The 25,781-nt window shown below is 41.2% G+C and overlaps 1 protein-coding gene across 1 annotated transcript in view; it reads right to left on the reverse strand.

Annotated features, from left to right (window-relative positions):
- Positions 1–2,504: 2,504 nt before the first annotated feature.
- grin2ca (glutamate receptor, ionotropic, N-methyl D-aspartate 2Ca) overlaps positions 2,505–25,781 on the reverse strand; it is a 58,498-nt gene continuing 35,221 nt past the window's right edge. The window contains exons 5-12 of the mRNA XM_067372522.1: positions 12,967–13,135; positions 10,951–11,104; positions 9,665–9,790; positions 7,814–8,043; positions 5,540–5,700; positions 5,251–5,438; positions 4,941–5,173; positions 2,505–4,094 (exon numbers count right to left, since the gene is read on the reverse strand). Of these exons, the coding sequence (XP_067228623.1) occupies positions 2,505–4,094; positions 4,941–5,173; positions 5,251–5,438; positions 5,540–5,700; positions 7,814–8,043; positions 9,665–9,790; positions 10,951–11,104; positions 12,967–13,135 (2,851 nt within the window). The remainder of the gene's footprint in view (positions 4,095–4,940; positions 5,174–5,250; positions 5,439–5,539; positions 5,701–7,813; positions 8,044–9,664; positions 9,791–10,950; positions 11,105–12,966; positions 13,136–25,781) is intronic.

Genomic DNA, 25,781 nt, shown 5'->3' on the forward strand with positions numbered 1-25,781 from the left:
ACCACAACCCTGGCACAGCTGAAAGGAGAGTTCAAGGTTTCATTCTTCATTCAAGAGTTGATCCTCGTGGTCACTTTTCCATCTTGTTCCATCTCAAGGGTACTAAATGAAGGTGGGTGGATACTATAGGTCGATATCGTGTCCCTGCTGATTGGCTCACTGCCCAGATGCACATCATCCTAAGTTGGTGTGATTAAACATACTATTCCCCAGGGTCAATCAGCCCATTCGTCTAACCGTTATTATACTGACCTTTGCACTTTACAGGCAGAGCGCTGGAGCCCTTCCAGTCCTCCTGGGGCCCTCAGGAAGGGCTAAGACTACAACGGTGCTCAACAGGAAAGATGGATGTTAGCAACCCACGTCACATCTTAAAGACATAGGAAGGTGAGAGGGATTAAACTGTTCTCGGAGAGCATGCAACTGCCACGCTGAGTCAGCATTTGACCTACTCGCCATGCAGCAACTTCACCGCAGGCTGCTGCAAAACAGGAGGTCAGCAAATAAAAGGCCGCTGTTTAAAATCATACTGAGTTCGTGTATGCCTTTTTAATGCAGTCTATGCATTCCCTGAACTGATATACAGCAGAATCTGTAGATGTAATGGTTTTTCCATTTGGCAAGTTTGAAAAGTAATGCATTTGCCACGATGTAGAGTGAATCAAGAGTGAAATTGTATTCATGAAACATTCTTCCATCTAGGTCATATATAATCTTGGCATACATTTATGTGGCTATATATGCATGGAACATTTTTAGACACTGGTTGTCTAGACTCTATGTTCCCAAAAACTTTAGGCGAGCAAGAAAATTAAGTGAAAGTGTCTATAATCTTGTTCACCAGCTACTGGATTAACAGTTAAAGGTGCAATAGGTGATTCTCTATGTTATACTGGTTGAAAGTCTCCTTGTATCCTGATAGCAATCACTATGTTAAAATGGTCTAAATGTGTTTTATAAATATATATCATCTGTGGAAGGCGTAGGACCATAAAATGTTCATCCAATCTTTATATTCAGTCCGAATGAAATAATACGATGTCCTACCTGCCTGTCAATGTGTTTTTACATACCCTCATGCACCCTATTTGCGCAGCCATCATACGTCATCAGCGCGTTTCATGCTATGCAGAAACCTTTTACAGTTCCTTAAAAACAATGACCTTATGCTGCATTCACACCATAACTACCATATAGAGATGGCAACCCATGACGTTCTAACCGGAGCTATTCAGTCAGACTCTGAATTATGCATTTCCATGTGAACAGTATCAACACCAAAATGAATCTGCAGCAGTCAGGTACCAGCTCTCTAAGTTGTTTACGTTCATTATTATTGTAAAGTCATGTGCTTTGAGACATGAGGTAATTTAACGCAGTCTCTTTGCCCAGAGCAGCTGTGTGTGCGCCTTCATGTGTTTTTGAGGAGGCGTGGCTTTGGACGGCAATTTGCAGGGAGGGTTGGATCTAATGCTTTCAATGTTAGCAGGCTAATGTTAGCATTTCACAGATCACCTACTGCACCTTTAATTACAGTACGAAATGCATGGTATTTCATAAAGTTGTACATTTCAAAACTAGTTCTTATTTTAAAGGGTTCATTCTTTGGGAGGATCTATAAAAGAATGCCACACACTTCAGCACTGGGGGCATTCATCTTTCTTTGTTCTTCTAGAAATCATTTTCAAATTTCCAAAATAAATCCTCAGTACTTCACAGTCAATAGGACAGCACCTTACGTTGGTAACATAAGGCCTTTTGGGAGGTTGCCTCTGCAAGAAGGTGTCTAATGACTTGAACATGCCACTTTTTGATGAATCGTTTCCACTCTTCTTTGGTTTTTCTTTTGCAAAAGACACAAAGACAATAGTCCTTTTCAATTGGCCCTCAGGCCATCCCATCATTTATTAAACAGTGAAACAGCTGTGGAACTACAGAAGGCAAATCAATTCTTCACCATTCTTAAAATCAGATCTGAATTACATCAGTGGAGTGACAAAATTTGACAATGAATGGCTTTCTCAAACACCTGGGTTTAGAAAATTCTTGGAAGACATTTTTGTGTGGCTATGTTATAAAATTCTCCATTGGTTCTCCAGATTTAAAATGGCTAAATGCCCTGACAAATAAAAACCAGAATTTCAATTCAAACCCTTTTGGTTTTAAAGCTGCCTTAAAACATGCTACATCCAATTGTTTGCAGAGAATGAGTGTAACTGGTGTAATGGCATTTTAAAAACAGTTTAAATAACAATCAATAGAGTATAGATTAAGAACAGTTCATTATTATTTTAACTCTTATTTTTTAAAGTATACTGAAAGACGTCTCCACAGTAATCACTTGTACATTCCCCCATCCCATCCCTGCTGTCTTAGGGTTTTATTGCACTGAGATTACTACCTCTAGTCCACCTAACTTTTTTGCTTGACTTCATTTAGCAGTTCCCAGCATGTTACCCTCACTGTTTGGGGGAAACTGTCTCTGGAGATCTCTTAAAAGGTCTTCAAACCTCTGACTCCAGACTAGATACCCTACCCCAGGGCCGTGGGGCATAGGGACTGTGTACGTTCCGTGCCACTAGAACCTGCCTGCGGTCCCTGCGTACGGAAGAGAACGGCACAGTGTGCAACGACTCCTCGTTTGAGCGCCCAGCCCCCTCGTAGCTTCCAATAGCAGTGTTCTGGTACAATACAGGTCTGCTGCCTAACCGGGGCACCAAGGCGGCATTATCCGGGCAATGGTTGACACATGGAAACAGGTGGCACATGTCTTTGGAATTCTCATGAAAGTGAGTGGATCCCTGTGGTAGAGGACACCGGTACACCGGCAGGTCTGTGTAAGAGTTCAGGTACGTTGAGTAATGTCCATGCACTAGTGTGGAAGAGGAGCGCCGCAGGGCTGCTGTATTCTGTAGAATCGCCTCCCGGTAAGAAGGAAGGCGGATGGACTTTGAGTACTTCAGCTTCTGCTGCTTGTACGGGTAGGAGCCCATGTGGGCTGGGTCCAGATAGGCTGGCTCCACAGCCATGTTGTAGCGAAGGTTGTTACCAGCGCTGCCATACATCTTCGAAGGCTTGGGATTGGTCACGACCACTCGAGGGAACAGATCAGGCATGTTGATACAACTGGTAGAGGATGCAGAGGTGGAGGGCTTCTCATCCAGCTGCCGGATCCTGTCACCACCCCACGTGGCCCTGAGAAAAGAGGCGCGACGGTTCATTTTATCTTTCCCCAGAAGAGGAACGTCATCCATCTCTGGTTCAAGATACAACTTGGTGCAGGAGTTGCAGCTAGAGCTGGGTCTCTGGAAGTGGCTTCTCATGCAGGGTGTGGTATGAGAATGGTTTTCCACGAGGTGGTTGCTTTTAAGCTCAGCCAGACAGGACTGGGGAACATCATAGTCGCCCCTCCGTCGAGTTTCTGGAGATGTTGCTACGTAGCTGTGGGACCTCTTTTTGCGACCCAGACCAGCCATGTATTGTGTATGGCTTCCTGAAGGTTCTTGGTGTTCCACAAAGATGTCCGGTACCTGAAAGTCACGGTAAGAGACGTAGCGAGAGGTAGGATGGTGACAGGACTGGTCGACGTACACGTGGGGTTTCGGGGCTGTAGGAGGAGGTGGGTCTCTGATGGCAATATGGGGACTACTGAGGCTAGATATGGGAAGCGTTCTTTCGTAGATGTGGTGGTGGCTGGTGCGTGCGGGAAGAGTGTAGCGCAGTGAGGTAGGCCTTGTTCCCATATGAGGCTTCTCCAGCAAGTGCTGAGTGGTGCTGTCCACGTTTTGAGGGTATGGTGAGTGGTTGTCCGTAACGCTGGCGATGCAGGGCAGGCGACTATGGCTGAAGTCCGTTCCTATGAGGCAGGTAGGAAGACTAGGTCTGGCTGACTCTGGATCACGTCGACTCCAGTTCTCTATGGTCTTTGTGGCATTGTCCAGGGAGTTTTCAACTCTTGCAGATGAGACAATGTCCTTAGCAGTTTGGAGCATCTTCAGCATGTTGGCCTGAGTGTAACTGGTGGTGACATCTGGGTTCTGCATGTTCCCTTTACGGTCCGTGTCTTCCACACCATTGAAGCAGCTGTAGATTCCCTACGGGGAAGAAATAAGGAAAATTGAGACTGGCATTTTGGAGTGCGTTCACCTAAACAGTTTCTTGTGTCATAGCAAACATAATTATTACAGTTTTCGCCTTATAATATCATCTTCTTAAAAACTATCAATTGTGTATTGTCTTAAAACACTGAATAAAAAAAGTACAGTCCTAATGAATGCCAAAGGTCTGACAAAATCAAGTTGCATGCGAATTAAAGTCATAAATTACTCACTTTTACCACATCAAAACTCTATGAGCTGATTTTACATGTGGTAATTACCCTAAGAACTGTTAGTGACTGATAAGATTCTCTGTTTATCAGTATTATAGTTATCTCTGAAAGTCGCTGTAATTAGCCAACAGAAAAGTAGCTGCCTATGCATTTGAAATATTCCACCTTTAAATGAGGTCTTCAAGTTTGTTAAGCTTGGGAATGTTCTTAAGAAGTTATGCCATAACCCTAAGACCCTCATTAAATTTTAACAGCTTTTTCCTTGACTTTTGGTGCTCATTCACAGCCTGGAGTTCACCTGAAAATCAATTTCACCACAAGTATGTTTCTATAGTCTCTGTTAAGGTACGTTTAACCTTTCTTTGTGCAGTTCTCATTTTAACCATGTTCTTGTTGACACGGGTGCCAATTTATCTTTCTGACTGTTGGTGCCCACACTCCATACACTCTATACTAGATTTTGCTAAATGCATTTTCTTGCAAGTTGCTTTGGTATAAAATAGAAAAACTAAAATGCCAATGATTGCAAATGCCCAATTTGGAATTATTTACTTTGCATTATGCACCATATAGTAGACTAGTTGCGTAAGAATGATCACATAAAATTTACCCTGCTAATAGCCAGCAAGAAGTCCAAACGCTCAGACTTGTGGACAGAATGCCGTAGCTTCCAGTACAGTAGATGTTCCCATGCAAAGACCAGCAGACTGAGACCCATAGCCACTAGAAGCATGTAAAACACTCCGGCCATGTTGTCAATGTCGAGCTTAGAGCTCATCACCTCTTTCTTCTCGTTACGACAGATACCAGTGAGCCACACTGTCTGCAGCTTCTGAGTGTCACCTGCGATAATACATAATACATTTCGGTCAGACATTTGAAGCAGAGCTCCTCTGGCTAATGTAAATTTCTGAGGTTACCGTCAGCAAGGAACTGGAGAAGAGCGAGGTCTATGGGGCGCTTCCAGCGAGATTCTTTCTGAAGGGCGATGCCGTAGCCTGTCGTAGCAAAAACCTTCCCGCTACCGATGGTCACCAATTTACATCCTTCGTCTTTGCCCGCCATGTAGTTAAGCACAGCTGCATCATATATGAAGGCATCCAGCTTCCTGTTAGCAGTAAAGAAGTGATGCACGTTAGCTGAAAAGATAATATACACTGGGGGCGGATTTGTTTCAGAGATTCAGGTGACAAATGACAGTAAACACACCCAGTTTTGAGGCTGTTGAGAGCATCCTCCACACCTTTTTGGTTGTACTTAACCATGTGGGAATGCATTTCGGGATAATTGCTCCTTATGTTTCTTTCTGTGCTGCCATTGGGCACAGTCCCAAACCGGAATGGAGGATATTGGTCTTGTGGTTTCTGGAACTGAAAGTTTCAACAAGTTAGTATGTTTAAATTGAACTTTAGGAACAAAGTACAGTCCAAGTGGTAAAAATACATCCCTGGATGAGTTACTTGGTTAAGGATTAATGCATTTTAATAGATTCCAGCACCGTTAGATATGCCAGTAATAACTTTTGGCTGGGAAAGCTATGCTGCTAGAAAGTGTGATTGATTTTTCTTTAAGCTGGATTTTTGCATGGGAATTTATTCTAGGTTCAGCCTTCGTCTTCACCCACATCCAAGGATTCTCACGATTCTGTATCTGCAATTGCCACATTAAATACAATCTAAATCCAAGTAAGAATATGACTGAAATTAATCCTCAGGAAGAAAGCTGGAAAAAATGGCTGCAGTGATAACACTCGGACCAAAGCCACTGGGTCTCAACCCCCAAGTGCTTCTCAGTCAATTAATTCTCATGCTCTGTTCAAATTCTAACATTTAAACCTCAGATTGTCCTCACAAAGATGAGGAATTATCTCAGCTGCCTGACCAAACATCAGAGGAATTTCAATATTACTTTTCCCTTGCTAAATTTCTCCTCATTTAGTTTTTACGTGATTCCAGCCATGTTCATTAAGTGCCGTTAATGTAATATCAAATAAATGTAATATAGCCACTAAGACAACCTTCAGAACTCAAGGCATGAATAATTGTGCTGTAATGTAGGTAACCTTGCTATTGTTAAAGAAGGAGAACAGTCTCTGAGGAACAGGCGGATGTGATTGTATTCTGGCTGAGAGCATGTGACAGACTCCAGTGCCAGCGAATGCGTCATTTTAAGTGTGTTTGCTGTCGTCTGAGGGAAGACAAAATAAGTGTTGTCTTTCATCTGTCCCATGGCCCTGACCACATCAAAAGTTTACTGCTAACTAAGAAAAAAATGGCATAGAGCAGAAATTTCTTTTAAGGATTTATGAATCTACACTTGTTTTGACATAACTGTTGTGCATTAAAGGTTTATTTCACCCAGAATTGAAATAAAAAGTAATGTCGTTTCAAACTCGTAAGACTTTCATTCATCTTTGAAACACAAATGAAGATATTTTAAATGAAATCTGAGAGATTACTGACCCTCCACTGACAGTCTATGTACTGTAACTACCACTTTGTTGCTTTTCTGAAGAGACACGATTGCTTTATATGATGAGATTTAATTTATGCTTATATTCACATATAAACTTTGCAGTGTTCACTCTCTAATCAGCTGTTCACTCTCTTATTCTAATAAAAGTATTATTTTAATATAATAATATAAAATGATTAATTATTATTATTATTAAAATAAGTCAACAATGTAGTATATAAATAAATTTTTTTTGCTGCAAATAAAACCGTACTAAACTGCAGCTATCAAAGTTTGCGCAGTTTGAAAGCAACAGCCTGATCTGTGCGTGATATTCTTGCCCTCTGGCTATTTTGCCCTTCAGGCATTTCGTTCTTTGTGTGATGCCTCCCAGGCACACTCCTGAATCTGAATTTATACCAAAACATCTTGCTGTCAGTGTCTAAATCCCTGGTAGTCAACTCCTGTGGCTCTTTAATGACAGTGTTGTGGCTTAAAGTCTCACTTTGTCTTCAAAATTGCTCTTTAACGGTTTCCATCTAAAGCTTGTCGGTTCTAATCGCTTTCAGTATCATTGAAAATCACTTCACCTTGATGTGTCCCTACACAACCAATTAGAACAATTAGTTATTTAGCTAGCATAACTAGTAAACTAAACTTAATTAACATGCAATTAATACATACATTTCAAAATCCTTACAACCCAACAGAATCCTTGATTATTTTACCCAGCCATCAGTACAGCTGAACACAGTGACCAGTTCACAGTAAATGCTTAGCAACACTTACACCGCTGCATTACTTTGTCATGTTGCCAGCATTTAAAATAGTTTTTATGTTTCAAATTGTCCATAAACGTCTTATTAAAATAACATAAATTAGTGATTAGTACTCTAATCACAGAAAGGGTACATATCCCTATATATTATCAGCACAAATCCCTCTTTTAGTTCCACAGAGTGACGACTTTAATTAAAACTCGTGCTCTAGAATGGCCTTTTTGCTAAGAGAGATGCTGGCAGCTCTTACCTTCTTGTCACTCAGTCCAGAAACAGTGTCAATGTACTGCTCCTGGATCATGAAGGCTGCCAGGTTGGCCGTGTAGCTGGCCAGGAAGATCACGGCAAAGAAGGCCCACACCAGCACCATGATCTTACTGGTGGTGCCTTTGGGGTTTTCAATGGGCACTGAGTTGTTGAAGACAATCCCCCATAGCAGCCAGACTGACTTCCCGATGGTGAATGTTGGCCCACCTGGATCTGAGATACACAATATAAAGCTTCTTCAGGGTTTTTGCCATCATTCTTGAGTGTAGAGTTGATGATGGGATAAATTTAGAAATATTTTCGAAAGTTTTTATTTATATAAAGTGAAAATAGCAGTATTTTCTTTGCACTAAGTGTAAATAGTTAAAATCATAAATTAATGTCGCTTTATTGTGAAATTACTTGTCCCTGTCCCTAAAGCCCTTCCCTACACCTACCCAATAAACACTTTATTCCCACTATTAAATACCTGTTTGGCACTTTATTTCCACTTTTCCAACATTTTCTTCATTTTTATTCAAAATAAACTCTTCTCCGAACTGATATATGATAGAAAAAATAGGGATGCATGATATATTGGCCACCATATCGGTATCAGCTGATATATGTTAATTTTTATTGTTATCGTTATCGGCCCAATAAGAAAATTTGGCCGATATATATTAAAGCCGATAAATTATGGATTATTATACACTTCAGATATGCACTGTTCACCATGAAATATGATTGGAGTCACTTCAAAAAGGAAAATACAGTCAAGTGTAACATATGCAGCACAAATCCGTCATATAGGCTACATAAAATTATTATGAGAACATTATAATTGTATGCTTGGGACATGGCTTTTAATGGTGAAACTTTTGTTTTTGTAATCAGGCTCTCAAAAATTATATAAAAATTAGGATTTAGATTTTTTCGGCCAAGATATCGGTTATCTTCTATTAAATTATCGGTTATCGGTATCGTCCAAAATTTTTATATCGGTGCATCCCTAGGAAAAAGGGAGAAGAATGAGTTTGGAAAAAGCGGATTCGAAATTCTAAATCTAACATCACCTGCCTTGATCTCCACACCACTGCTCCTCTTATCAGATGGGTTTCTTTTGTAATTTTGTCTGGATCAATCAGACAATGGTGGGCGAAGTTCATGTAAATAGCCTCTGCCATCAAGGTGGGCTATTTGCACTTGGTGAATAATAATAGCCATTGTTATTGCCCTTACAGTACATTATTGTTTTCAAGGTCATTTACATTTATAAATGAAATTTGTTGTATGTATTTAGATTTTTCTTTTCAAATGGAGAGGAGAAAGACAGTAGCAAAGGAAAATACAAAATAAGCAATGAGGTTAAACAAAAAGCAAATAGAGACTTTTGCTGAAGTATCTTGGTCCGTAGATGTTTCTCCTGAGAAAAAGGCCTCAATAATCTCATGTGCATCTCCTCTAAAGAATCTCAAACTGTGCTCAGATCCCAAAGTCCACAATCAAAAGAACTCAATACAAACTCAAACATTTCTCAACAAGCTCTTCCAAGACCAAATATCCACATTCATTTTATAGCCCTTACTATATGTCAGTTATCTCATTTGTGTCTATATTTATTCAAAATTTTATGACAAACAAATGAGATTAAGTTCAATTAAACAAAATTTACCTGAGCTATGAAAGCACAACCTCTGAGCAATAAAATGTTCCTCTAATTACACGAATTACCTTTTCTCCTAGCTTATGTTCTGTCAAACCTGTCATGATTGATGAACAGAGTTTCAGGTTGCCACAGTTTCTGGCATCTGTTACAGGTCCTGAAGTGTTAGCAGAGGCGGTGAACACTGACCTTTGGCACTGACCAGGCTGCGGTTGTAGCCCACAGGACTAAAGTATTCAAACACAAACACAGTCACTGCCACGACTGTAAGACACATGACAAACATCATCACCCACACCGCTGGGCTGTAGGGCTCTGAAAGAGAGAGAGAGAGAGACGACGAGACAAAGACAGATGAAGCAAATGACGCCATTCCCAAATGACACGGTTTTTATTCTGGTAGGATTGCTAAACCTTTTTAAATTCTGATACAAGCAAAATGAGGTGCAAATTAAAGTCAACATGATTCATATTTTTTTTTCTCTCTCACATACGAGTAAGACTGCACTGTAAATATTTATAACTACGTCTTGTTGTATGAAATGACAGTAGGCTATTGTATTTTACTATGAATTCTGGTTTCTGGGGAGGTTTATTGTTTACAGTATAATGGAAAAGTGTGCAAAAGGATTTATGGGATGGCTAACCGACCACATTGGTGAAAATAAAATAGTGTCAACACAGAATATAAGATTCCCAAAACAACACTAATGTAGTGGCTAAAGATCTGGGCTGCCAAAAAAAAAAAAAAAAAATTGTTTTTATTTACTGAAATAAAGCTAAAATTAAATGAAATATAAATATTAACTGGAAAAACTTGAACTTAAAAAAACTAAAATGTGTTGAAGTCGAAGTACTACAATTACCAAAATTAAAAATGAAATAAAAAGAAATCATATAAAAAGAAATATTTTTTAAAAATATTAAAAAAAAAAGAGGACAAAAGCACAATAAAATTAATAAAATGTGAACTAAATGAAAAATTCAAAATATTAATAAAATGTAAAATAGAACATAAATTATATAGTTTTGAACCTGGCAGCTGTTGATCTAATTTGTGATCATGTTACTGCTGCACAGTTTGAATTTCTTTCCAGAAAATGGCAGATAAAAATGCCTTTCAATGTCACAATTCATTCCAGCCCACATAAGAATAATTCCAATCCATTTATGAGCCACTTTATGAGTACATTTTAATGAAAATAACACTGTTCTCTTCGTTAATTCTTTTGGGATGTCTTGTATAGCTAATTTGAGTTAGCAACAGTAATGAAAGAGATCAAAAGGTCAGTTAGCGATTACTGTAAAGTTTAGCTTAATTTTGCATAACAAAATACTATTTAGTATTTACAGTCATACTGCTCCACTACTGCATCTCTTTTTCTGTGTTTACAGTAAGTACTCTGATTTTGAGTAAAATCACTGTAAAATGTTAATAGTGTTAATTTAATTAGTTTTACAGTAGTGTTTCTTACCCAAGAAGGCTGAAGGAGACACGGTTCCATTGCTCCTGGCCACCATCACACTGATGCCAGTCTCCACAAACGGCACAGAGAAGTCAATGATCTCAGAGCGCTCCTCATTTATAGTCAGAGAGCCAATGGCCATGTCTGCTCGCTTATAAAATACCTAAAAAGAAAGATGAAAAAAAATCAGTATATTTACAATGATTATGCAAAAGAGTTAATTTAAGAAATGTCTAGACCTATATAGCAGACAGTAAGTCAAATGTCATAATTTAGATTTTTGAGCGAACTGTTCTTTTAATGTCCGTAAATATGTTTGTTGTGGCTGTGCTAGTCTAATAACCACTGCATGTGTGTGTGTGTGTGTGTTTGCAGATTTACAGTCCAGGCTCTTTATCTCACTCTTTCTCTGGTTAACCCACACCATGCATAGTGCCTCACTGAGCAAAAAAAAAAAGTTTTTCTGAATTCCAGAAAAAAACAGGACAAAGCAGGAGCACAAGTCACAGTCTGAAAGTCTTTAGACGCTGATACGCATCAGACCTCAACTTACTTGATAGAAAAGTTTATTTACAAGGTTGTATGTGTCATTTCAATGCCAGTCACGTTTGCTGGAATGAACAAGCTTTTAGATCCATTCTGGAGTCAACAGACTTTCTCTCATGAACATTTAGTTTTTGTTTTCTTGTTTGGCTTGACATTACAGATGCTAAATCACTTGTAAAATCAGTTTTCATTAGAATCTGCCATATACACTTTTAGCTTCCAAAAGAGGGTTCTTTACAATCACACCACACGATGCCAAAAAGAAACCATTTTTGGTTCCCCAATGAACCTTTCAGTGAACAGTGTTTCCCTCTGTGTGAAGAACATTTAAAAAATCTAATCTTAAGAATTTTTTTCCACTATGAAGAACCTAGAGCAATGGGAAGATTGGATGTTAAAGGGATAGTTGAAATGAAAATTATCCCATGATTTACTCACCCTCAAGCCGTCCTAGGTGTATAGGACTATCTTCTTTCAGATGAACACAATCAGAGATATATTTAACAATATCATTAGTCCTCCATGGTTTATAATGGTTGTAAATGGCTGCCCAGATTTTGAAGACAAAAAAATGCATCCATCCATAAAAAAAATGTATCCATACAACTCCAGGGAATACGCATTCGATGTATGTCCAAAAAGCATTAACTTCAGCGACGTAGTACACAATGACATGACATACTATGCGTTATAGCATAGGACATAGCGTAGTACGTCATGGCATAGTGTAGTGTACTACATCGCGGAAGTTAATGCTTTTTGGACATAAGTTGAATGCATATGGCTGTTGCGCCGGAAGCTCTTTATTTTACTTTATTAAGTTTTAAATAAGGATATTTGTCTTACACAAACACATCAATTCACTTCAGAAGGCCTTTATTAACCCCCTGGAGTCGTATGGATTACTTTTTTTTTATGGATGGATGCATTTTTTGTCTTCAAAATCTGGGCAGCTAATGACAACCATTATAAACCTTGGAGGACTAAGGATATTTTTAAATATATATCCGATTGTGTTCATCTGAAAGAAGATGGATGGCTTGAGGGTGAGTAAATCATGGGATAATTTTCATTTTTGGGTGAACTATCCCTTTAAATGTTCTTCCTGGAATCACAGATGCCAATGAAGAAGCTTTATTTTTAAGAGTGTATCAAGATAATAGCTTTATATAAAAAACATTTAAAGTCAATATGAAATGGGATTTGTGGCCCATTTTCCTTACTGTTACAATATGAAGTAATTATTTTACTTACAGTACCAAAATTAAACAAAATGTAGGTCGGGACTTGATGTTATGCATCAGAAATTGATTGGAAAGTGGTATCAAAATAATAGAAGAGGGGTTGAAATATAAGGGCTTGGTGGCTCTGAGTGATGCCACCAATGAATCTTTCAAAATTAGACAAGGGATGTGTATTTAAGACAGTAAATGGGGTCATTTTAGCTTTTTTTGTTGAAGAAAACTGGCTTTTCCTCACCTCTCCAATCATCCCGTTCCAGATCCCTCTTACAAGCTTGCCATGTTTGCCGTTGGTGACCAGGTAGAGGTCGTAGGAGAACTTGATGTTGCGAGAGAGCTTTTTCAGGATGTCAATGCAGAAGCCTTTGCAGCATAGTTTGGTGTATGGCTCAGTGTGTCCGACTATCCTGTGGGAACACAACGGGAACTTTATCAAGTTATTTAATAACAAAACCAGCAGTAGGTTATCTCTTCAGTTTCAGACTTCATTAAACCAGAGCGGTACATTTCAATGGTAGTATTCACAATAATGTGAAAACCAAACCTACAAAGACAAATCACTGTCAGACATTTAAGAGTTTATAGCTATGAACCTTAAAAAGTGACCAAAACAAAGTGAATTTTTACAACTTTTGTAAATGTGAGTGGTGCATGACTGCAAAATGTACTGCCATTATGCTCATTCTGGTCTCTAGGCTTGACTATTGGGTCCTTCAATGTAAGTCAATGGGATTTTTTTTCTGCCAGGAGCGTCTAACTGAAAGATTGCAGGTGTAAATTCCACAAGAGGCAATTCATGAGCCATGAACCATCACTCAAGTTACTCCAGGTCTTTATTTTTAATCTTTATTTTTGAGCTTTTCAAATATTCCCACACTTATATAAGTAAACAATTACATTCACAATGTAGTTGAACATGTTGCATCTGTACAGTCTGAATCATTTTAAAATGCCCCTGAATATTAAGACCAACCCTAAACCCATGCGCTAAACATGCTTGTCTTATGGCTTTATGTGCAGCAAGAAGTTTCAAATAGGTCAACTGTAATACAAAAACAAGGTCTTGTATATAATCTGTTTGCTTCTGTCATTAGTTACTCAAACTCGTTTTGTAATTATGTTCAGTGCCAATCCATTTGCCACCGTCAAGAAATAAATATAAACTGGGCCATTTTTGTGTAGATATCTGAAATGAAAAACCTTTCAGCTATGGTTGTGCCTCATTAACATTACATTGTTTCCTCAATCTTGGCCTGTTTCCTGTTTCCTCGATTATGAATGTCGAGTTGAAACTTACATCCAATCACAAGTGATTAACGACTGCTCCAATAAATCCATTCACACTGTCTAACGGCAGTGACAGAGACTGTTTGTGCTTTTCTACGGCCAGACAGGGAATATCACTGCATTCTGAATGTATAATAAGCAGCCTTTATGGATATAGCCTCTAAACAACATCAATGCACACATGCAAATGCAAGAAAAAGTCCTCTGGGAAGGGTAGGGGAACCTAAAAATGGCAAGTAACTAAAAAAGGGAGGATTACGAGAGCATTGATGGCGAGAAGTGGCGAGAGGACGAGTGACGTCAGCAGTGAGTGGGTGGATGGGTAGTGGCCGTCACGACGGGTTCTTGCGTTTTGTCGCAGCTGTGACAGATGGAAGAACAGCCGGGCTAAAACAAATCCAACTCAAATTAATCACAAACAAATAAAGATGGAAGAGAACCGGCCTGCAGGATCACTGGCCTCACGTTGGATAAGAGCTGTTACTGTACAGAGACTGTACATACTGCCGTCAGGATAAAACTATTGCTTTGTTCTTACAGAAATGGATGGCATGTGGTATTTACATTTAAACTGAATAGTCATGTTATATTACTCTGACTCCATCTTTTTTACCTTGTTTAGAGTAGCACAAAAACATCTGATCAGAAAAAAACACATGATATCCAATACATGAAATGTTTACAAGCACAAGCCAAACTACCTTTGAAGATGATAGCTTTGAAATGTCATTAAAATAAGATTTTTTTCCAAACAAGGACAAACCAAACCATTGGGTTTAAAAATGTAATTAAAACGGATAGTTCACCCAAAAATGAAATTTTTTTAATAATTTACTCAGCCATTCTAGGTGTATATGACTATCTTCTTTCAGCAAAACACAATCCGAGTTATATTAAAAATATCCTGGCTCTTCCAAGCTTTTATAATGGGAGTGACTGGAGGATGAGATTTTGAAGCCCAAAAAAGTGCATCCATCGATCATAAAACATACTCCATGCAGCTCCAGGAGGTAAATAAAGGCCTTCTGAAGTGAATCAATGCGTTTGTGTAAGACAAATATCCTTGTGTCATTGTGTACTACGTCGCAGAAGTTAACGTAAGTTTTAGACGCAAATCGAATGCGTATGACTGTTGCGCCGGAAGCTAGTTATTTTACATTAAAAGTTTTAAATATGGATATTTGTCTTACACAAATGCATCGATTTGCTTCAGAAGGCCTTTATTAACCCCCAGGAGTTTTTTTAGAGTGTAGACATAAACATATGTCTCTCTTTTTTATTTTAAGCTTTTGTCAATGATGAATGTTTGGATTCTGCCTTTATAAAAGACATAAGAAATGCCGAAACATCCATTGCAAAAAACACGGTAAACCTACACAAATTTAGGTTCTTACTACTGCAAACAATGTGGAAATAATAATACAACTGGTTACAGGAAACCTGTCAAACCATTTAACACTCCATTAGCACATGAGTGACTATGAGTTCCCAAATAAACCATATCAAACAAAGCCTGTGATATAAAAAAAACTGTGATTGATAGTAATTTTTTACCCAAACCAAACTGATGCTGATCCAAAAAAATGTCCTATTTTGTAAATCCACAATCACCATGGTCTCTAATCTATGATGCTCATGCAGAGTTTGAGTCGGACTCCTACATTTCCCCATCCCCTTCCTGTCCTCTCTCTAAAAAGCAGAAAGTAATTCAAGAAATCAATATGAAGTGCACATTCTTGCTTTTGGGAGAGCATCAGTTTCAGAGAGTCAGTTAATGCATTACTGAAGAGGTAGAAATGCCCATCCAGTTCACATTAGCAAGATGTGTGGCAGAACAGCAATCCAAAACACTTTTTATGCACATCAACAGGGTTACTTGCTCTGAGAAATGCAATCGATACCCTTAAAATGTTTCCCGACCACATCTTATTTGAACTTTAAATCTGTGCTTTTAGGAGGGTTATAGTGGCTCAGGTTTCTGTACTTGAGCATTATTTGTTTTTAGAGCTCTGGTTCATTTCACAATGCCTGAGGACAAATAAACAGTACAGCCTTCACAGAGATCTTCACTCTGGATTCACAACAACATTTACAATCCTGGAAAACATGAGCGGGGTTTATCGTGGGCATTAAAGGGAGAATGTGTGAGTGTGTGTATTCATATAAGAAGCAGTATAAAGTTAGTTTTTGTTCATGCAAATGTTGTGGGTGATTGTAAGGACATTGCTAGGTGGCTGCTAGGGCTAGAGTGTTGGTATGTAGGGTGTTCTGGATCTTTCCTGGAGGTATTATGTGTGGTAGCTAGGTTACACTGTTGTTGGTTGTTGATAGGGTGTCCTGGACAGTTGTTAGGGCATTGCTGGGTTTCTATTAGGACTGTGCATTGTTTCATCAAAATTATAATAAAATCGTGATGTGAGCATGCGTGATTTCAAAACCATAGAAAGTACTATTTTCTCGACAGCCACCTCAGTGTGAAATATGAATGCCTGTGAGGGCAGAACAGAGCGGGTCTACAAGGGCTGCCCTCGACTAAAGATTTCTAATAGACGTTCATTTTAAGCATTAGTCGACTAATTGCATGTTAATTAATAAAACATATAAATCATAATAATGAGCCTTTAATGCCTACATGTCTTTAATGTCAATGTCTAATCAGCGCTCAAGCGCACGCATAAAGCTTGCCACAGCGCACTGACAGAAACAATGATTATGAATGTGTTGGGGAAAAATAGCAATAAGACTGCTTTAATATTTTAATAATTAACTGATAAGCTAGTGTGTTTTCTGTATTTTCGGCTGCAGTGATGAAGTTGGCGATGCTGACTCGTCATCTCCGCAGTAGTGGACGCACGCTCCTATATGCACGTTTCATTTGAATTACATGAGAATATTTGTTTTCCATTTCAAACTTTCTATAGATATATTTTTCATGTCTGTGTGCCAAGTTTACATGTAGTTTCAATTCTTTCTTTTTTGCCGCGCTCAAGTTCACAGAGAAAGACGGCAGAAATCACACTCTGTTTCCTTTAATTATTTTACAAAAGCACAACGTTTTGTTATTATTGTGAGTGCACACAAATAAAAGTAGACTCTTTACAGATTCAAAAGATGTATTACTCTTATATGTATGACTAAAAATGTATTTTAAGTGCAAGTGATTGCGCCGGCACCTCCAAGTTAGCTGTCATGCAGTAAGAACGCTACTATTCAGCTTTCACACTCCGCACAAACACTTGAATAGCCCACATTATTGTTGCTACTGCTGTCTTGTCCAATGTACTTAATTTATCACATAGACCAGCTGTTGATCTGTCCGTCACAGACTGTGTGATTTCACCACTTCCTGTGGATTTTAAATTTTCTTGAGACTAAGCGACTAATACGATTTTGGTCGACTAAGCCTCTCCTCGTCGACTAACAGTTAGTCGACAGTTGGGGGTAGCCCTAGTGTTTACCATTACAACATGGAACAAAGCACAAGAACAGGTTAATTCAGGGCAGGAGAAGGATTTAAAAATGAGACGCAGGTCTAGAGATTTCCTTTTTTTTAAAAGTTGAACTTCTTTTACCTTGAGAGCCGCATAGAATGCAGTGTCATGCGTGAGATGCTGCAAAAGATGCAAGACGCGAGCGCAATGGTTAAAGACATCCGTCTAGCGTGTTTACATAGAAACACAATGGCACATGACCAGGTGAACACAAATTGATAATATAGGCATTTACGAACTGCACAACATATGAAAATAGTTCAAAAAGGCATGAAGAAATGAATCGAAAGATATGGTGCCCGTAATAAAGCCGGCTTTCAAAAAATGGTACAGACAAGTATGCGTGTAAGGAAATATGTTTAAAAATATTTGTGATTAAAATTGAAATCGCAATATTGATAAAAAAATAATTATGTATTTTTTGTCCATATCGAACAGCCCTAGTTTCTACAGTGTTACTGTGTGGGACCTGAAGTGTTTCAGATGGATGCTAAGTGATTACTAGGGTGCTTTGGATGCTAGCTAGACAGTTCAGAATAGTTGCTAGTGTGCTGATTGGGTTTTCTGGGTGGTTACTAGGGTGTTCTGAATGTTTTCCAGGTGGCTGGTAGGATGTTACTAGTCTTGTGTAACTGATGGCAGAAAATGGACTGACACCTTAAGCATCCAATCACAGCTCATTTTGTTAACCGTAATATTTAGGGGCATGAAAATGTGAAGTCGATATCCTAAAATAACAGGCCAGCATGTAAAACTCTTGGACATATTTTAAAGAATCTATGCTGTGAACTTCACATACTGTACTTCACATTCCTTTGAAAATCCAGCGTTTAGTTTATCCTGATAAGTGCTCATTGTCACAGGTGTAAACACGAAAGCTTTCTTTTTCCATAAGGGGGTTTGGCATCACAACAACTTTTTGTGTGCTATATGCATCAGACGTTCAGCCTGAGGCTGATGTTACTTACTGGCCCAAGTCAAAAGAATTCAAGCTAAAGTCTTAGTGATATTCCGGTCTTAGCACACCTCTCCAAAACAAGACAGAGGGCTTCAATTGTCATTCATGTCTTTAGTGCACATGGTGTGGGAAAAGTTACCAAAGTTTATGACTTAAGGTTAGACGTTTGTTCAAATGCTTGCTGTAGAAAGCAGCACTAATAAAGACGGACAGGAAGCATGAATGAAGGAGATAAAGAAAGAAAAGGAGAAAGAGAGAGGAATAGAGATGGTGTTGCAAAATGCAGAGCACACTAATAACACTCTATGCTCTCTAACCTTCCCTGTAACCTCTTGACTAATGGTGTGCACCATAAAGGCGATTAGAGGCAATGAGTCACACTAAACACCCACCCACACACACATGCAATAATCACCATAAACCAAAGCAACTATTTGTTTGACATCAGTGACAGCATCAACACAAACAGACCACCCCTTACTCACATGTCACAACAGCTGGCGGGATTCATTCATTTACGTCGCTGCAGGTTCACAAACTGTATAGTGGCCTTAAAATGTTTTTGGGCATTCTTTGACTGCAAGTGTGTCAAGTGTCTAAATACTTTTTACGGGCCACTGTTACATTATCTTGTCGGTCTTTTTCCCATCCATGCTAACTCATTTTGTGTTTTTTGTTCAGCTGTTTCAGGGGTAGCGCTCAGAGGCTCTGATTTGGCCTCGAAGTAATGAGTAGAACATCCTGAGGGAACACCTCTTAAATAACATGTTAATGGGCCTACCACGATGCTGTGTGTGTGTGTTTGGAGAGGGGAGGCCGACCGTGAGAGGTTTGAGACCCTCCACTGAGTCCAGCGCAGCTTTAATCAGCTCTGCTAATTACCGCTCAGTTCTCATGAGGTGAAGCCAGAGTCCTGTGAGAATCCAGTTATCTTCATCCAGAGCTGAATGCATGGACTGAAAATAGACAACTGACCCTAATGCTTTGCAACTAGAGCTGTTAATTAACCAAAAAAAAAATTTAAATGAATTACATGATGACACATTAATTAAATGAATTGCAAATAATTGCATATATCAATAAATGCTAAACAAATATAAAAAAACATATGCAAAAAATACAAGCTTGTGGCAAAGCTTTAAATTGACAAAAAGTGGCTTTAGAAGTCAATATATCAACATTAATAATATAATATAATATAATTGTTTTATTTCCATATTTACAAAACGTGCTGCAACTAGCTGTCAATTAATAAAAAATACAATTAATTAAATTAGAAATGAATACAACTATCACATCAATGATTAATTAAATTAGGCCTTATTGTGAATAATTGCACCAATAATTGCATATATATTAATATTTGCTAAAAAAAAAAAAAAGAGAGAGAATGAACAGAGTAACACAAATACATTCTTGTGGCAGATCAATAATGCTTTGATTAGACAAAAAGTAGAAGTCAATATATAATATAATATATAATTCACTTCACTGTCCATGAATCTACGGTCTGTGTGACATACACACATGACTCATGCACACTGAAAGCCACTTCAGACATTGATTTCTCTTTTGCTTGAAAGGACAAAAACACACAAAAGTATGCCATAATGCTTCATAAGCACATTTACTGATTGTGCACTGTGCTATGTCAGAACTGTTTGCACTTCATTTTATACGTATTATCTTTTTATTTTTTAAATTCTTTTTCTTGTTTATTCTTTTTCTTTATTTCATGTTTAATGCATTTTATATCTTTTATGTATCATCTTTTTATTTCTGACTTTTAATGCATTTTAAATCTTGCCGTCTGGTTAAAAGAGCTAGGAGAATTAGGAAGGAAGCATTTGTTATCCCTGGATGAAGCTCTGACAGAGTTAGTCCAGGAAGATTTCTCTGTAAGGGTACTGTTTAAACACACAGACAAATATAAATAGTTATCCCTCTGTGTGAGGAAGATCCATTTAGATCCGCTCTGATGGATAGATCCTTTTAGATCCACTCTGACGGACAAAAAAAAAAAACTCCCAGAAACTTCCTAACTCTTCCGTCTAGATAGAGGAATTCTCTGTTTTTGCTGTTATTTCTATTTCTTATGCATTCCACTTTTATTTTTATGTATTTGGTTCTTCTTTATGTAAAGCACTTTGAAATACCATTGTGTAAGAAATGAGCTACACAAATAAAATTGCCTTGCCTTGCCTAAATGAGTTAAATGAAGTCTTAAATTAATGTAAAGAGTTATGAGAAAATGGGATGCATGTCAGATCCACGTCATGTGTGGCAGGTTTTAAAGTGACAGCAGCCTAATAAACCTGATGCTGTCTGTACTTAATGTTAATCAAAGAACAAAACACAAAAAGAAAATCAAAGCTCGACTGAATATCTTTTATAGTTTTGATAAGGATTAATCTATATTTAATTTATAATTTATGCAGTGAAGTGTTAGAAAACTTTATTCAATTTCTGTATATTTACCTGTTACATCAAATAAAACTACATTAATTTGGAGATTAAATGTGAAATATATATTATATAACAATATAAAAATATATTAAAAACTTTGTTAGGTGTGATTAATCATAATTAAACTTCCTGTACTTAAAAAAAACCCAACTTAGATCTGACTGACTTGACAAATTTTAGACTAGTTTCCCATCTAATTTCTACAAAAATTTTAAGAAAAAGTGGTGTTTAGTCAGTTGCAAGTTTTTTTTTAGAACAGAATAAGATTGGTGAACTTTACCAGTCTGGCTTCAGAAAGTATTATTCCATGGAGACAGCCCTTGTAAAAGTTTTTAATGATTTATTGGTGACTGTGGATGCTGGTGATTCATTTTATTAGACCTAACTGCAGCCTTCGATACAATAGATCATACGGTGCTGCTTTCACGGCTGGAAGAGTACGTAGGTTTGCAGGGTAAGGCCCTAAATTGGTTCAAATCATACTTGACTGACAGAAGCATGGCAGCACGATTTGGATCATATACATTAAGAGCGACAACGCTTATATGTGGTGTGTCTCAAGGCTCCATCCTGGCCCCCACGCTTTTTTTCACTTTACATGCTCCCATTGGGGGATATTTTTAGAAAACACCATATAGCATTTCACTGCTATGTGGATGATTTACAAATATATCTACCGTTAACTAATAGAAATAGTCTAGAACCTTTAATGTCCTGCCTTTCTGATATTAAAGCATTGCTGGCTTCTAATTCCTTATATCTTAACGAAAACAAGACGGAGGTTGTAGTGTCGGCCCCAGAGAAGCTAAGGGCGTGGCAGAGTTTAATTTTGGCCCACTGGCAATGAACGTTAAAGAATGTGTTAAAAACTTGGTTGTTTTTATTGATAGCTCTCTGAAATTGAACACACAGATAAATCATGTTGTAAAGTCTAGCTTTTTTTATCTGAGAAATCTGGTCAAGATGAAATCTTGTCTGACATTTAAGAGTCTCATTCATGCTCTCATATCATCAAGACTGGACTACTATAATTCGTTATATAAAGGAATTAGTCAAGCCTCTATCTTACGGCTGCAGAAGGTTCAAAATGCTGCGAGATTATTAATGCATATTAAAAAACATGAACACATCACTCCGTCCCTGGTGTCCCTACATTGGCTTCCTGTACAGTACAGGATTGATTTTAAGTTACTTTTGCTAGTATATAAATCTCTGCACAGTCTTATTTATCAGATTTGTTAATTGAACATCAAACGGGAAGAACACGGAGATCAACAACTCAAAATTTAATTAAAATTCCAAGGACCAAGTTAAGTCGGAAACTTAAGTATACGCTGATGAACTCTGGTCGGAGATATAGGGTTCCCTTTCAGTCGGTCACGTTCGACGTACGTCAGTAGTGACCGACGAATTGGGATATCGCTTAGAGAGCCCTATCATCTTCGTGTAAACTAAAACAAGCCAATGGAATTGGCGTGCGATATTTGCATAATGCGCACCGCCCCCGACAGGTGTATATAAATAGGAAGCAGATGCAATCGCACTATGTCTTTCGCTTCGGAGCCATTCACTGGTGTCCTGTTTTAGAAGACTCCTTTCTTCGTTTGTTTTATTCTAAAACATTGCCTCAGAAGAGGATTTACAGCGAGCTTTCAGTGCTGGTGAAAGGGCACGTTCAGCGAGGTCGCGAGTCTCCGAGGAGCTGAGCTATAAGCTCGAAAACTGCTGTTTTCACAGCAACACAAAGAGTGTGTGCGTGTGTAGCGATTTGGGCCGGTTCCTCGGTGTGTCAGGGAGTGGTGTACCTGACACATCGCGTCACTCCCTGGGTGCTTCAGCACGAGTGAGTTGACTTCCCCTTCTAAAAGAGCTTTACAGACGAACCCTGACAGTATGTCATTTCGTCTGTGCGTTAATGGGTGCGGTCGTTCCCTGGTCCCTGCTGATGGGCACAATCGTTGCATCTCGTGTTTGGGCATTCTGCACGCTGAAGCAGCTTTTGTGGATGGTTCATGTTCCCATTGCGGGAACATGACTGTCGCGATGCTGAGGTCAAGACTCTCCTTCCTGAAGTCTCAGGAAGTGGGGGTCCCCTCTCCTATGCCGCGTACGACCGTTTTTTCCGGCCCCGGGAACCGGAATGACGGTACGGCGCTGTATAGGAAGGGTGACCGGAGGATTACGGTCAGGGCTTCCCCGCCGAGCGGAAACGCTCCTCGGGCCCCTGCCGCCTCATCAGCACCGCAACCCATCGTGCCACCGTTGGTTTCCGCTGGGCCCTCTACGGACTGTCCAGCCGTTACCTTTGGTGTGCTGGCGGCGGATCGGATGTCGATCGCTGCATCGGAAGGTGAGCCTGAGTCCTCGGGGGAGGATTCGGACGCGCTGCCGCCCGGGACGGTAGCGTTGCCCGAGTCGGATCCCGAGCTCACGGCTGTGCTCTCCCGGGCCGCCTTGTGCGTCGGGCTTGAGTGGAACCCTCCACCCTGTCCCGGCCCATCTCGGTTGGACGATTGGTACTTGGCGGGGGGTCGCGCTGGTCAAATCCAGCGTCCCGCCCCAATGCCTTTCTCCCCGGAAGTACACGATGAGGTGACCAGGTCTTGGCAAGCTCCGCATGGGGCTCGTACAGGGCCTGGTCCCTCGTCCGCCTTCACCTCCCTGGACGGCGGGCTAGCCAGGGGGTACGCGAAGATCCCGCCAGTCGAGCGGTCTGTTGCGACGCAGTTGTGTCCAACGGCCGCTGGCTGGCGCGGTGAGCCGCGTCTCCCGTCCCAGGCCTGTGAATTCTCAGCCGGTCTGACTGAGAAAGCTTACAGTGCCTGTGGGCAGGCTGCCTCTGCCCTGCACGCGATGGCCCTTTTGCAGGTCTATCAGGCAAAAGCGCTGTCGCAGATGCCCCAGGAAGGTCCTGACCAACAGCTGCTTGGGGAGCTGCGCGCGGCCACTGACCTTGCCCTCCGGGCAACGAAGGTGACAGCGCGTTCTGTTGGCCAGGCGATGTCTACTCTGGTAGCCCAGCAACGCCACCTCTGGCTGACCTTGGCAGACATGAGGGAGACCGACAAACATCGGTTCCTGGATTCCCCCGTGTCTCCGGTCGGCCTTTTCGGCGACGCGGTGGAGAGCTGTGCCCAACAGTCCTCCGCTGCACAGAAGCCGGCTGAGGCTATCAGACATGTCATGCCACGGCGGTCCGCTGCTGCCTCCACCCAGCCGCCCGTGGCTCAGCCTCAGCCCGCTTGTCGCCGAGGGCGCCCGCCTGCGTCTTCCTCCGCCCCTGCTAAGTTGGCAAAGCAGCAGCCTACACCAGCCAAACAGCAGGGTGCCGGGCGCGGACGTGGTGCCCAGCCCGTCTCTGCCAGCCAGGTGGCAAGCGGTCGGGGAAAACTCGGCCCTGAGACGGGCGACCTGGAGCGGAAGGTTCCTGCCCTTTGGGAGAGTATTCCATCTGCTCTCCCACCCCCGGAGGAGGGCCGGGGGGGATTTTGTGGCGGCTGTCCATCTACCGCCGCTGGCTCTCCGGAGTCCAGCGGTACCCACTTTGCCACAAAAAGAGCAGTTTCCTCAAACTCCAGGTCACAACAGGGGGTGTCTGCCAGTGTGCCAGACTCCGCCTCGCCGCTGACAGCTCCCTCCCCATTCGCCAGCAGGTGGCAGTGTGATGGTGCAGACCGCGTCCCGTGCGCCGTCTCCCATGCACACTGCTGCCTCGCAGAGTCCGACCCCACTCCGGGCCGCCCTCAAGCCGTCCGAGTCGGGTCCCTCTCTGCCTTGCTGCCCCACCCCCGGTGCGTCTGTGGTGCCTTTGGTCCCGCTGGCTCAGTGTCTGGAAGCGTGGATAGCGCTCCCCAGCCTGTCCAGTGGGCTCACTCGTACTATCAGACTCGGCTATGCGATTCAGTTCGCCCGGCGTCCCCCGGTCTTCAGGGCTGTCCACTTCACTCAGGTGTCGTTGGACAGTGCACCTGTTCTCCGGGTGGAGGTTGCTGTCCTCCTGGCGAAGGATACAATCAAGCCGGTCCCTCCAGCCGATATGAAGTCAGGGTTCTACAGCCCCTACTTCATTGTACCGAAAAAGGGCGGTGGGCTACGGCCAATCCTGGACCGTCCCCAGGATTGGTTTGCAGCAATAGACCTGAAGGACGCGTACTTTCATGTCTCGATTCTGCCTCGACACAGACCCTTCCTAGGTCGGTCTGTGTTCGAGGGTCGGGCATGTCAGTACAAAGTCCTACCCGACATGGTTGTAGCTCCCAGCCGGTTGGGTCTTCAGGTCAACTGGGACAAGAGCAAACTCGCCCCCGGGTAGAGGATCTCTTGTTTCGGTCTCGAGCTAGACTCGGTCGCACGGACTGCGCATCTCACCGAGGTGCGCGTCCAGTCGGTGTTGAACTGCCTGAGCTCGCTCAAGTGCAGGACAGCGGCTCCACTGAAAGATTTTCAGAGGCTCCTGGGGCATATGGCATCTGCAGCCGCGGTAACGCCGCTCGGATTGCTTCATATGAGACCGCTTCAACACTGGCTCCGCGGCCGGGTCCCGAGATGGGCGTGGCAGTGCGGCACGCTCCGTGTCCCCGTGACACCGAGCTGCCGTCGCACCCTTATCCGGTGGTTGGACCCTTCGTTCCTGTGGGCCGGAGTACCCCTCGAACGAGTGTCCAGGCACGCTGTGGTCTCCACAGATGTCTCTGCCACGGGATGGGGGGCCACGTACAACGGGCATGCAGTGACAGGTCTTTGGACGGGGCCTCAGCTGCATTGGCATACCAATTGCCTCGAGTTGCTAGCGGTTCGTCTTGCGCTGGCCCGCTTCAAGGAGCTGTTGTCAGGCAAGCACGTTCTAGTCCG

The sequence above is a fragment of the Chanodichthys erythropterus genome, chromosome 3 (genome assembly GCF_024489055.1).
Source record: "Chanodichthys erythropterus isolate Z2021 chromosome 3, ASM2448905v1, whole genome shotgun sequence".
Classification (NCBI taxonomy): Eukaryota; Metazoa; Chordata; class Actinopteri; order Cypriniformes; family Xenocyprididae; genus Chanodichthys; species Chanodichthys erythropterus.